The sequence below is a fragment of the Auxenochlorella protothecoides genome, assembly GCF_000733215.1.
Source record: "Auxenochlorella protothecoides strain 0710 unplaced genomic scaffold scaffold126, whole genome shotgun sequence".
NCBI lineage: Eukaryota > Viridiplantae > Chlorophyta > Trebouxiophyceae > Chlorellales > Chlorellaceae > Auxenochlorella > Auxenochlorella protothecoides.
The window spans coordinates 96,889-108,467 of record NW_011934319.1 but is presented as its reverse complement, the minus strand read 5'-3'; the positions used below and the strand labels follow the sequence as shown (position 1 = coordinate 108,467).

General features: G+C 62.7%; 5 protein-coding genes across 5 annotated transcripts in view; 4 read left to right on the top strand and 1 right to left on the bottom strand.

The window, feature by feature from the left end:
• F751_1295 (Casein kinase I-like protein 2) overlaps positions 1-1,221 on the top strand; it is a gene marked incomplete at both ends in the record, with an annotated part of 3,971 nt that extends 2,750 nt beyond the window's left edge. The window contains 2 exons of the mRNA XM_011401787.1: positions 55-727; positions 931-1,221. Coding sequence (XP_011400089.1) covers positions 55-727; positions 931-1,221 — 964 coding nt within the window. The remainder of the gene's footprint in view (positions 1-54; positions 728-930) is intronic.
• A 584-nt stretch (positions 1,222-1,805) lies between these two features.
• Positions 1,806-3,993, top strand: F751_1294 (DEAD-box ATP-dependent RNA helicase 36; the record flags this gene model as incomplete). The annotated part of the gene is made up of 4 exons (XM_011401786.1): positions 1,806-2,197; positions 2,385-2,829; positions 3,088-3,401; positions 3,657-3,993. 4 exons carry the CDS (start codon positions 1,806-1,808, stop codon positions 3,991-3,993), a joined length of 1,488 nt encoding a protein of 495 aa, XP_011400088.1.
• A 253-nt stretch (positions 3,994-4,246) lies between these two features.
• Positions 4,247-8,484, bottom strand: F751_1293 (Vesicle-fusing ATPase; the record flags this gene model as incomplete). Its single annotated transcript, XM_011401785.1, has 13 exons — positions 4,247-4,408; positions 4,595-4,702; positions 4,875-5,051; positions 5,198-5,328; positions 5,549-5,880; positions 6,048-6,133; positions 6,324-6,542; positions 6,724-6,807; positions 7,025-7,158; positions 7,326-7,417; positions 7,599-7,691; positions 7,858-8,048; positions 8,287-8,484. The coding sequence occupies 13 exons, from the start codon at positions 8,482-8,484 to the stop codon at positions 4,247-4,249; spliced, it is 2,007 nt and encodes a 668-aa protein (XP_011400087.1).
• Positions 8,485-9,662: 1,178 nt separating this feature from the next.
• F751_1292 (Dihydrolipoyllysine-residue succinyltransferase component of 2-oxoglutarate dehydrogenase complex 1, mitochondrial) lies at positions 9,663-11,228 on the top strand (the record flags this gene model as incomplete). The annotated part of the gene is made up of 4 exons (XM_011401784.1): positions 9,663-9,714; positions 9,891-10,052; positions 10,293-10,830; positions 11,105-11,228. The coding sequence occupies 4 exons, from the start codon at positions 9,663-9,665 to the stop codon at positions 11,226-11,228; spliced, it is 876 nt and encodes a 291-aa protein (XP_011400086.1).
• Positions 11,229-11,306: 78 nt separating this feature from the next.
• Positions 11,307-11,579, top strand: part of F751_1291 (Pyruvate kinase isozyme A, chloroplastic) — a gene marked incomplete at both ends in the record, with an annotated part of 3,328 nt that continues 3,055 nt past the window's right edge. The window contains one exon of the mRNA XM_011401783.1: positions 11,307-11,338. Within this exon, the coding sequence (XP_011400085.1) occupies positions 11,307-11,338 (32 nt within the window). The remainder of the gene's footprint in view (positions 11,339-11,579) is intronic.

The window sequence follows — 11,579 nt, the reverse complement described above, 5'->3', positions numbered from 1 at the left end:
CCCGCGATCTGCCCCAGCATGCTCTCATCCCCCCTGCCACTCCATCCAACCCAGGTACAAGCCAGAGCCCTTCAAGATCTTCACCGAGTCGGTGATGAACCTGAAGTTTGACGAGGAGCCAATGTACGCGGCCCTGATCAGCCTGTTCGAGCCGCTGCTGGGGTCGCCCTCGGCCGCCCGCCCCATCCAGGTGGAGAACGCAGTGCGCGTGGGGCAGAAGCGTGGGCGGGAGCAGATGGAGGAGTTCCGGGACGACGCGGTGCGGCGCAAGAAGGTGCGCCTCGGCTACCCCGCCAGCCAGTGGATCAGCGTGTACAACAAGCACGCGCCGATGAAGCAGCGGTACCACTACAACGTCTCCAACCACCGCCTGGATGTGCACGTGGCCAAGGGCTACGCCGACGGCCTCTACATCTCCTGCGTCTGCGCCGCGGGCGAGCTGTGGGCCATCATCATGGACGCGGGGACCGGATTTGGGGACCAGGTCTACCGCGTGGCCCCCGCCGCCTTCCTGCCCAAGGACTGGATCATGGAGCAGTGGGACCGCGGATACTACATCACCGCCATCGCCGGGTCCAGCAGCCTCAGCTCCCTGGTGGTCATGAGCAAGGGCACCAAGTTCACACAGCAGTCGTACAAGATCTCCGACTCCTTCCCCTTTGAGTGGATCAAGAAGAAGTGGAGGGAGGCTTTCCACGTCACCGCCATGGCCACCTCCGGCTCCCAGGTGGGTGGCTGTGAAGGGGAGGAAAGGGTGTGTGGAAGGGGGGTTTACTTCCGTCCCTTTTTTTGGGGGGGGGGGAGGGGGGGGCGGGCAGGCTCATTGGGTGAAAGGGTGGGTGGCTGACGCAGGGGCCCCCCTTCCCTGCTCCCGACGTCGCCCTTCACTCCCTCCTCACCACCCTCTCCCATCCATGACGACGACGGCAGTGGGCGGTGGTCATGTCGCGCGGCGCCGGCTTCATGGACCAGGTGGTGGAGCTGGACTTCCAGTACCCCTCGGAGGGCGTGCACCGGCGCTGGGACCTGGGCTACCGCATCACCGCCGGCGCGGCCACCGCCGACCAGGCCGCCTTTGTGCTCTCCGTCCCGCGCCGCGTCATCCCCGACGAGACGCAGGAGACGCTGCGCACCTCCACCTTCCCTTCAGAGCACGTCAAGGAAAAGTGGGCGAAAGACCTCTACATCGCGGGCATCGCCTACGGCAGGACGGTCACGTGAAGCGAGGGATTCCGGGAGGGCGGCGCCTGCCCCTCCCTACGACCATGGAGGGGCACCGCTGGCGTGCCGGGGGCGGGCGGGAGGCGCCGGGGGCGGCGGGGCCCATCGGATCCCCCTGCCCCAAACAACGGATGTGAGACTGCCGCTCAGCCTCGGGGTGCATCCCCCTCGCCGCCTCCGCCTCCCCATGATACCAGGATCCCGTATCGGCATTTGCGGGCGGCCAGTGGTTATATTCTTCAGTTTCTGCTTTCTATAAGACCGCAGTCTGCATTTTTTATGGAACACCCACTTCCCTCGGTGCCTGGAGTTTGCAACTCGTCACGAACTCAAGTGAGGGAAACGAGGGGGGGTGTCACGCGCATGCAGGGGGGGTCTCTAACGAAGAGCCTCTAACGAAGGGCGCGCCCTAGCAACCTGCCTGCGCGCGCAGGCGCCATGCATGCACGTTCACGTATAGTCGAAGTTCTTTCTACAAGGACTGCAAGAATGAATACCGAACAATCATTGCACATACACCTCCTGCCTGCCATCGCGTAAACCCCTGAAGAAGAGCCCAGGCGAGCGACAAGCCCTGTGAGGACATGGTGGAAGAGGGCGGCATCGCCCTCTTCGCCCGGCCTCCTTCCAAGCTCAAGACAAGACCGAGGAAGGAAGACAATGCACTACCCAAGACCGTGACTCGCCCCGCAGTGGTGTCGGTGCCTCCCAGTGGCGCCAAGGCGGGTGAGGACGACACCGCCACCTTTCGCTCGCTGGGGCTCTCCGACTGGATGGCGGGGGTGTGCCGCGGGCTGGGCATGCCGTCGCCCACCGCCGTGCAGCGTGCCTGCATCCCCGCCATCCTGGCTGGGCGGGACGTCATCGCGGTGTCCCAAACCGGGACGGGCAAGACGGCAGCCTTTGCACTGCCCATCCTGCAGCTGCTGGCGCGCGACCCCTTTGGCGTCTTTGCCCTGGTCCTGACGCCCACCAGGTGGCTGGGAAGATGGATTCTTGCTTGTTGGAGGATGGCCTGAGGAGTGTAGGATCGACCCTCGCATTCTGAGCTGGCACACCGCTGCTGAGGGCGCACACACGCTCCCCCCCATTACCTCCCCCAGGCTGATACCTTGTCCCTCCCAGACCAAACCTTCGCCCCCTCTCTTCTCATGCACGCGCAGGGAGCTGGCGCTGCAGCTGGCCGACCACTTCCGTGCGCTGGGGTCCGGCGGCGCGCTGCGCGACGCGGTCATCATCGGCGGCGTGGACGGGCAGGCCCAGGCGCGCGCGCTAACGCAGCGCCCGCACCTGGTGGTGGCCACGCCCGGGCGCCTGGCGGGGCTGCTTGCCCAGGACCCCGGGCTGGCCGCCTGCCTGGCCCGCGTGCGCTGCTTAGTGCTGGACGAGGCGGACCGCATGCTGGACGCCAGCTTCGAGCCGGAGCTGGCCACGGTGTTGGCGGCGCTGCCGGAGGAGCGCCAGACGCTGCTCTTCAGTGCCACCATGACACGCACGCTGGTGGGCCTGCAGCGCGACCTCCTGCGCGACGCCTTCTTCTACGAGGCCTACGCCGGGCTGCAGACCGCCGCGCGGCTGAGGGAGGAGTACATGCTCCTACCGCAGAAGGTCGGTAATCGTTTGGGGGGGTGGGGGAGCCTGATCAGAGTCCTCCTCGGGGGCTGGGGCGTGCCTGTCGCCCCACGTGGCCAACCAGGCTGGGTTGGCGTCGAGGCATGAGTGGGCTTGATGCAGAGGAAGAGTGAGGAGCCCGAGGCTTTGCAGCCACCCCATGCGCCCCATGCTCGGTCATGTTGGACCCATGTCCCTCCCAGCGCTACAGTATGCACCTCAGCACACACTTCTCCTTTGCCTCCTCGTGCACAGGTGAAGGAGGTGTACCTGGTGTACCTCTTGGAGCAGCTCGAGGCGCTGAAGCTGCGCTCCGCCATCGTTTTTGTCTCCACGCGCCGCAACTGCTCCCTGCTCCAGCACCTCCTGGCCGAACTGGGGATCAAGGCCGCGGCGCTGCACTCCGGCCTGCCCCAGCGCGACCGCGTGGCGGCGCTGGACAGGTTCCGCGCGGGCGTCGTGCCTGTGCTGCTTGCCACCGACGTGGCCGCGCGCGGGCTGGACATCCCCGACGTCGATCTGGTGGTCAACTACGACCTGCCCCACCTTGCGCGGGATTACGTGCACAGGTGCGTGTGTGGGGGCAGCGTGTGTGTAGTGGGGTGGTGGATGTATTGAAGTGTGGGTGCAACTGCACCTGGAGTGCACAACAGTGTTCGTGCAAGGCCTCTTTTTGGACCTCATGGCCATGTAGGTTGCTCCTCAGGGTCCTCCTCAAAGGGTCCACAGCAGGGCTGGGTAGATGCACAATCTGTGCACCCCTCCATGCCATACCAGCCCCTGATGCCACCGCTCGGCCCCCCTCACCAAATCCATCTTTGCAGGGTTGGCAGGACGGCCCGCGCAGGGCGTGCCGGCTGGTCCCTGAGCTTCGTGACGCAGTATGATGTGGAACTAGTCAGGGCCATCGAGGGCCTACTGGGCAGGCAGCTGGCGGCCTTCGAGGCGCCGGAGAAGGAGGTGCTGGCGGGGATCACCAAGGTCTATGCCGCGCGGCGCATGGCGGCCCTGCGCCTGGCGGAGGAGGAGGACGCGGCGGGGGCGACAGGGCAGCGGCGGAAGAAGACGCGGCCGGCCGAGGCAGAGGCCGAGCGGCCAAAGGGGAGGCCGGGCGGGGAGCGCACCCCGAAGACGGCCACCATTGCACGGGAGGAGGTGTGACTGTCGATGACCCTCGAGCTTGTGTGGCCCTGTACATGAAATTGACTCACTGCACTGATATCGCTGCGTCTCCCGCTTACAGTATACTTTATTGTAACCTTCTCTGCAGCTCTTGGAATATGGGTCCAGTGGGAAGTGCTGGCTCTTGCTGCTGTTTCCATTGCAGCTGTCTGGGGACAAGCCCATCAGGGCTCCCTGCTGAGAAGAACCTCGGTGTTACAGCAGTCCACATCCAACATACAGCACGCGCACATCATGCCTCTGCTTTGGCGATGCGGGCCCACACCCTCTGGAAGGCCGAGGCCGAGACGGTAGTCTCGCCGGGGGCCAGACCCTGTGCAGACACATGCAGGGCGAAGAGCAGGTCCTTGATGGGGACCCTTTCGCCGTACAGGGTCTCGGCCGCCGCGGAGAACTGGAAGGAGCGGAGGTGTTAAGAGGGGAGATGATGGTGCTTGCATCAAACCAGATGCGTCAGAGCATCAGGATGACTTTGGGAATACGTGCAGCGGACAACACTGCCGGGCCAACACGGCATCGTCCTCTTCATCCCTCTCACAACCAAGCACCCACGCAGCGAGCAATGCCCCACCCCACTCACGTCCACACCGCGTGGCGCGCCGCTCGCCGCCAGGACCATCTGCACGGCGGTGGAGTCCAGTGGGGGCACCTCTAGCTCCAGCTGGAAGTACTTGCTGAGGCCCAGGGTCTGGCAGCAGAGGGGGAGATTTGGGGTCGCGCTCAAGATGCTGTGAACCCTTGCTTGGGCGAGAACAGCAGAGCGACGTGATGGCAGGCCACATCTCCTTGTGCTTGACTACGGGACACACGCTGTTGAACCTGTCACCCCCTCCCACACCGAATCCCGCTCTCATCAACACCTGCATCATCTCCTTGTTGCTGGTGGTGCCGATGACAAACAGGTGGTGCCCGGGGGGTGGCAGCTTCTTCAGCGACTCAATCAGCACGCTGAGCACGGCGTCGGCATACCGCAGGCCCACGCTGCGATAGGCCAACAGGTTCTCGATGTCGTCCAGCACGATCAGCGACAGCGGCGACTTTGGGGGTGCAGGAGGGGGGATGGAGAGAGGAGGAGGACTTGAGAGGCCCTGTGCCCAATGCCTGATGCAGGAACGAGATGCGAGACTCCCCCTGGGTCAGCCCTCACTCCTCTTTGACCCCATGCTCCTCCCGCCTCGCCCACCCTGTAGGCCTCCTCGAAGACCTTGGTGATCTGGGAGCAGCGGGCGGCGTCCGAATACCCCACCATGGAGTCGGTGGTCACCACCTTGACAAAGGGAAACCCGCTGTCGATGGCCAGGGTGGAGGCCAGGGCTGCAAAGGTGTGGGAGGAATTGGAGGGGGACGAGCATGACGATACCCTGCCCACAGCGCAGCGTGCATGCCAGTGACAAACGGCCAGAGTCGCAGCCTCTCAAAGGGCTCACCCCAATCGCCCTTGTTCCCTCGTCACCCAGCCCACAGCAATAGGCAATAGCTCATGCCAGCACCACCCCAACCATGCACCACCCCAGCCATGCACACCGAGCCTCACCCGTTTTCCCCGTTCCGCTGTCGCCCCAGAGCAGGGCGGCGGAGAGGGGCACCGCCTCCTGCTGCTCCACGCTTTCCAGCAGCTGCTGCAGCTCCGCCAGGGTGGCGTGGTACTGCGGCCCGATGTCCAGCATTCCGCCCGGTCGGTACTGCTCCAGCGTCTCGGTGGCGGCGCCGTAGGAGGGCCTCACCTCGTCCAGGGCGCGCAGGAAGTCGGCGCGCGTGACGCGGATGTTCTCCTCCACCACCGGCTTGGACAAGTCGGCCATGTCGGTCTCGCGGTCCAGCGCAAAAGAAGTTGCGGAACGTACCAACCCCTCTAATTCGGCGCCACTGCAGCAGGGGGGGTGGGGGCGAGGTCAAAGTAATAGGGGTAATTGGTGCATGGACTCTTCCATCACAGCTGCAGGTGCCGCTCCAATGCACTCCAGAGCATGGCGCCCCAGCCTCTCCCCTTCCCGAGCAATGTGCGGCCTGAACCCTGCCACCCAATTTTCCACCTGTAGTTTTGGGTGCGGTGCGCCAGCTCAGCGAGATCCACGTCCCCTGCCAGGAAGCCGTGCTCGCTCATGTTCCTGGTGTGAATCTGTGTGTCAGGGGCGTGCAGTAGCATGAGACAGAAGGGCGTAGAGGCGTACCACAGAATTGAGTCAGCAGGGAGACAGGCTGCCCATGTGTTTCCGTGCACACAAAGCACAACCTCCCCCGTCGATTTCATGGGTATGTGCACCCTGCTTGATGTCCTCATTCACCATCCCCACAACACGACTCCTCACCTTGAGGATCTGGAGGCGGCCGTTCTCATCTGGCAGGCCGATCTCCATGTGGACGTCCAGCCGCCCCTCACGCAGCAAGGCCTCGTCCAAGAGCTCCAGGCGGTTGGTCATCCCAATCACCAGTATGTTGTTCAGCGCGTTCACGCCGTCGATCTTGGTCAGCAGCTGGTTGACGATGGTGTCGTGCACGCCTGACCCGTCCCGCACGCTGCCGCGAGACTGCAGAGGATGGATGGAGAGAGGCAGGGGTGAATTGGAGGTGGTGGCGCCCGTGACGGCGACGGAGTCAGCGGATGAAGAAGTTTGCGGTCCGAACTCCATGACGGAACAAAGATCGCTTGGCAACCTCAGCAAGAAGTGGGTATCCCTTGTGGAGGGAAGCGCAGGTGGCATGTCCCACCTTGCAAATGGCGTCTATCTCGTCAAAGATGATGACATGCAGCTCGGAATCGTCCCCGTTCTTCAGGTAGTCTTCCTCGGCGTCCTGTGCACGGTAGGTTTAGATTTTACTGATGTAAGTACTCGCGTTGAGTCCTTGGGTTGGGAACCACATCCTCCTTTAGCTCCTGCATTTCCGTTAATCCAGCACAAGGTCGCTGTGTGCACCCCCACCCCACCCCCCATGGCTGCTTGCCCAGACTCAGCATCCGTATTTGAAGCTCCCCCCAACCCTGCCCTTCATACCAACGCTCACGCCTTACCTTGAAGAGATTCCGGATGTTCTCTTCTGAGGCCCCCACATACTTGTTGAGCACCTCAGGCCCGTTCACCACCTTGGGCTCCTTGCCGTTCAGCATCATGCCCAGCTGCCGGGCAATCAGCGTCTTCCCCGTGCCTGAGATGGGGGTGCCAGGCGTGCATATTCTGGGGCCTGCAAATGTGCATTTCCAGCCGTGCACAAAACCCTTCCCCTCCACATTATTGCCGCCAGCTTGGACGTCACCCCAGCACCATGCTGAGAATGCAAGAGATGATCGGCCCACACTCTACCAAGCATCTCACCTGGCGGCCCATAGAGCAGGATGCCTTTCCGGTGTTTGATCCCCAGCCGCTCCACAACCGAGGGGGGGAGGCGCCGGGACTCGAATGCTCGCCTGGTGGTGTAGAGGGGAGCTGGCCGTGATGAGGAGACAAAGGATACAGCCAAGGATGCACATCCTCTCAACCATTGCATACAGTGAGTCTTAACAACCTTGCAGCCTGAAAAGCAGAACCCTCCTCATGCTCACTTCACGGGATACTGCTGCCTCCTCCCCCAGTGCCCATCTGCCAGACCTGAACATCTCCCGGAACTGGGAATCCAGGCCTCCGATACCCAGCTTCTCAAAGGACACCTCGCGCTGCTTGAACAGCTGGGAGGTCATGATGCTGGGGGGCGAGGGGTGTGATGGGGGAGTGTGGAGCTGTGCCACAATCATCATGGACACGCAACCAGGCATGTACTACACTCCTGACGAGCTGGAATCCATTCGAGAGATCCTGCCAAGTGCAGCCAGTAATGCACGCGGCGCTGATCCAAAGCCGCCCGCCCCACCTCTTCTGGCCCACAATCTTGATGCCGCTCCCCTTTCTTGTTTCAAACACGCAGCTGGTGGCCAGGGACAGCATGGCCCGCGGCACAGTCTGCTGCTCCCCCCCTGGCACCACTACGGTCAGCGTGCTGACTCTCAGCAGGTAGTTGAGGCCCTGGAACTCAAAGGTCAGCTCCTGACCCGATGTGAAGACCTGTGAGGGGGTGGGGTGATGGCAGTGTCCTGCTGGCAAGCACACAGGCGGATGGCTTGGACAGCCATGGGACTGAGACAGTCTCCATACGTATAGCATGGAGGCCTTATGGGGTAGAACCACTCCAGCATCGAGATGCAGCCATTGATTCAATAGATTCCTATCCAGAGGCCACTCCACAGCCTGAACTCGTTGCTCCACAAGCAACAAGCAACTCTCTTCGGCATGCACTCGTCACCTGGTCTGCAAATCTGGACTGGATGTGGGTCTCCACCTCGGGCGCAGGCAGGTCTACCTCCCCCCCGCGTCGCGAGATGGGCTCCAGCTCGGCGTTGAGGAGCACCGCACCAAAGTGGGTCCCAGGGGGGGTGAAGGGCTGGGCCGCCACGGTGTCCCCTGAGCTCGCCCGGATGACCCTGCGCTGGATCGCATTCATGCCAACCTTGCCCGGCTGCATGCTGGGCTCCTCCTCCGCCAGAAAGACACTGTGCAAGGGGTGGATGAAGGTGCGCGGCTGACAACTCGAAGAGCCTGCTGCCAGGCCATGGTATGTCGACTGACCCACAAAAAGGACTCACTAGCTGGATATCTCGAGATAGGCTGTGCCTTTTGCCAGAGTCCTCGGGGCCACAAACACCTTGTTTGTCTTGGCCAGATCCTGCTCCGTGGGGAGGGGCGGAGGTGTGTGCTGGAGTGATCTTGCGGGCAGCAGTTACAGCAAGCATGATCTCGTGAATGTGCCGACCGCGTCGAAGCATCTCACCTGGGAAGGACAGTTTGCCACCACTAGATCCATGGCCGAAGGTGTCCACCTCTACCCAGTCCCGTAACACTGGGGTGTCGGTTCTCCGCCTCTTTACCGGAGCCAGGAACTGACTCTGCCGGGCACTCGCTACCCTATAATTTATCCAGGATCAATCAGATGATTCAAGACATCCTGCACTGATCATCTGTCAGAGCACCCAGCAGCGCTGATGGTCTTCCCCGAGAGCTCGCGCCCAGCTGAAACCGTGCCGTGTGGGGCACCCCGCTGCTGCTGCGCACGTGCTAAGGAGTGAGAGTGTGACTAAGTCAGAAGGGAATATGTGGTGAGCAAGGGGAGAAACCCGTGGCCCACTCTGAGACAAACATCCTGGATTGATATGCGCCTAGGATGGTAGTCTCAGCTTTAGGCCTCTCCGGGCGGAGGGGGGCCCTGGCCGCCCTCCGCGCCCTTGGGCGAAGCAGACCCAGCCAGCAGGTGGGGCCCCAACCCCAAGCATGGAGTGCACGACCAGCCTGCGATCGATGAAATAGATCCCCGATACTAAAATTTACCCCACAACATCTCGCAGACCGGTGCAGCTGCATGTGTTTGGGGGTTGTTGAGGAGCGATGCCGCGGCTTTCTCAAGTGAGTTCGACCATTCCACACATCCCTCGGTCGCCGGTCGTTGACTTGCCATCTTTATGTTTATGAATTCCTTAACTTTCCTCTTGACCAGGCCTACATGGCGTGCCGTCTGTGGGTTTTAGCCTCCGGGCCCTGCCCACGACAGCCAGCTGGGTGCCGGCTGTTCGCTGCATCTCCAGCACGCCTGCAGCCTGGAAGACCGTGGAGGTGGAGGTTCCCAGCATGGGAGAGTCCATCACCGAGGGAACCGTCGCCACCATCCTGGCCCAGCCAGGTACTTTGGAGGGCGGGATGGTCTCCTGGGGAAGGCTGTCTTCCTTTACTTTAGCTTGGTCATGGATCTTGTTTTCTGGATGATCACAAAGACTGAAATCAAACGCCACCTTTGTACACACATGATGCAAGGCCTGTCTCGCAGTTCCAACCCCTTGACCCTCCTCGCTTAACCAGGCGAGACGGTGGAGGAGGACTCCGTGCTAGCCACGCTGGACACCGACAAGGTCTCCATGGACATCAAGTACCCCAACAAGACCCCGGGCGTGGTCAAGGAGTACAAGGCGGCGGAGGGCGACACGGTCACCGTGGGCCAGCTCTTTGCGGTGATTGAGGAGAGTGAGGGCGGTGCCGCCCCCGCCAAGAAGGAGGAGGCGCCCAAGGAGGAGGCGCCAAAGGAGGAGGTGCCCAAGAAGGAGGCGCCCAAGAAGGAGGAGACAAAGAAGGAGGAGCCGAAAAAGGCCTCCCCCCCGCCCAAGAAGCCTGAGCCCGCTTCTAAGCCGGCCGCCGCTCCCGGCGGCGCCCCCCTCTCCTCCGGCCCCCGCCCCGAGCGCCGGGTGAAGATGACGCGCCTGCGAGCCCGCGTGGCGGAGCGCCTGAAGAACGCGCAGAACACGTACGCGCTGCTGACCACCTTCAACGAGGTCGACATGACCGCGCTGATGGACCTGCGCAAGGCCCACAAGGACGCCTTCCTGGAGAAGCACGGCGTCAAGCTGGGCTTCATGTCCGCCTTCGTCAAGGCGGCGGCCAACGCGCTGGAGACGGTGCCGGCGGTGAATGCGGTGATCGACGGCGGCGACATCATCTACCGCGACTATTACGACATCTCGGTGGCGGTGGCCACGCCCAAGGGGCTGGTGGTGCCGGTGCTGCGCAATGTGGATGCCATGAGCTTTGCCACGGTGGAGAAGACCATCAACGAGCTGGGGAAGAAGGCGCGGGACGGCGCGCTGTCCATCGACGAGATGGCGGGCGGCACCTTCACCATCTCCAACGGCGGCGTGTTTGGCTCCATGCTCTCCACGCCCATCATCAACCCGCCGCAGTCCGCCATCCTGGGCATGCACGCCACCAACATGAAGCCCGCGGTCGTCGACGGCCAGATCGTCGCCAGGTGCGCGCGTGAGGGTGTGTTCTTGGGGTGGGTGAGGAGGGGGGGTCCCGTCACCATGCAACTTTTGGACTTGGGGACTGATGCTGATAGGCTGGGGGGCGCTACTCACATGTATGTGGCCAGGGAGGGGTGCGATGAGGGGCGGCATCTTCAGCCCCATGGCATGAGGAGGACGGGGAAGCATTCTTTAGAGACCACACCCCTTGGTTACTGCGCTGCACGCCCCCCTCAGCTGGCTCCCCTCCAGCCAATCCTCTACCCACCTGAACTTCAGGCCTCTCATGTACCTGGCACTGACTTACGACCACCGCCTCATCGACGGGCGCGAGGCGGTCACCTTCCTCAAGCGCATCAAGGAGGTCATCGAGGACCCCCGCCGCCTGCTGCTGGATGTCTGAGATCGGGCGCCACCGGCCCCGACACTCATGCAGCCCTTCAGCACCACTGGCTGAACTCACACCCACGCCGTGAGGCTGATGCCCCCCCATCTCGACACTGTTAGCATAAGGTAGAAGAGGACAGGCCAGAGTAGTGAAAGGGAACAGAAGCCGCGGTTAAACCCTAGCCTGCGGACCCATTCAGCAGGGCATCACCCACGCTCACGGAAGGCGTGATTCGGGGGGCGTCCCGCCTGCTTCAGCCATCTGCCAGCTTCAAGTACCACCCACCCGCAGGCTCTCCGGCCGATTGAGATCCAGTAGCGCATCAAGTGATGACAGCGCACCAAGTTTTGATCGACCCACCGCGCA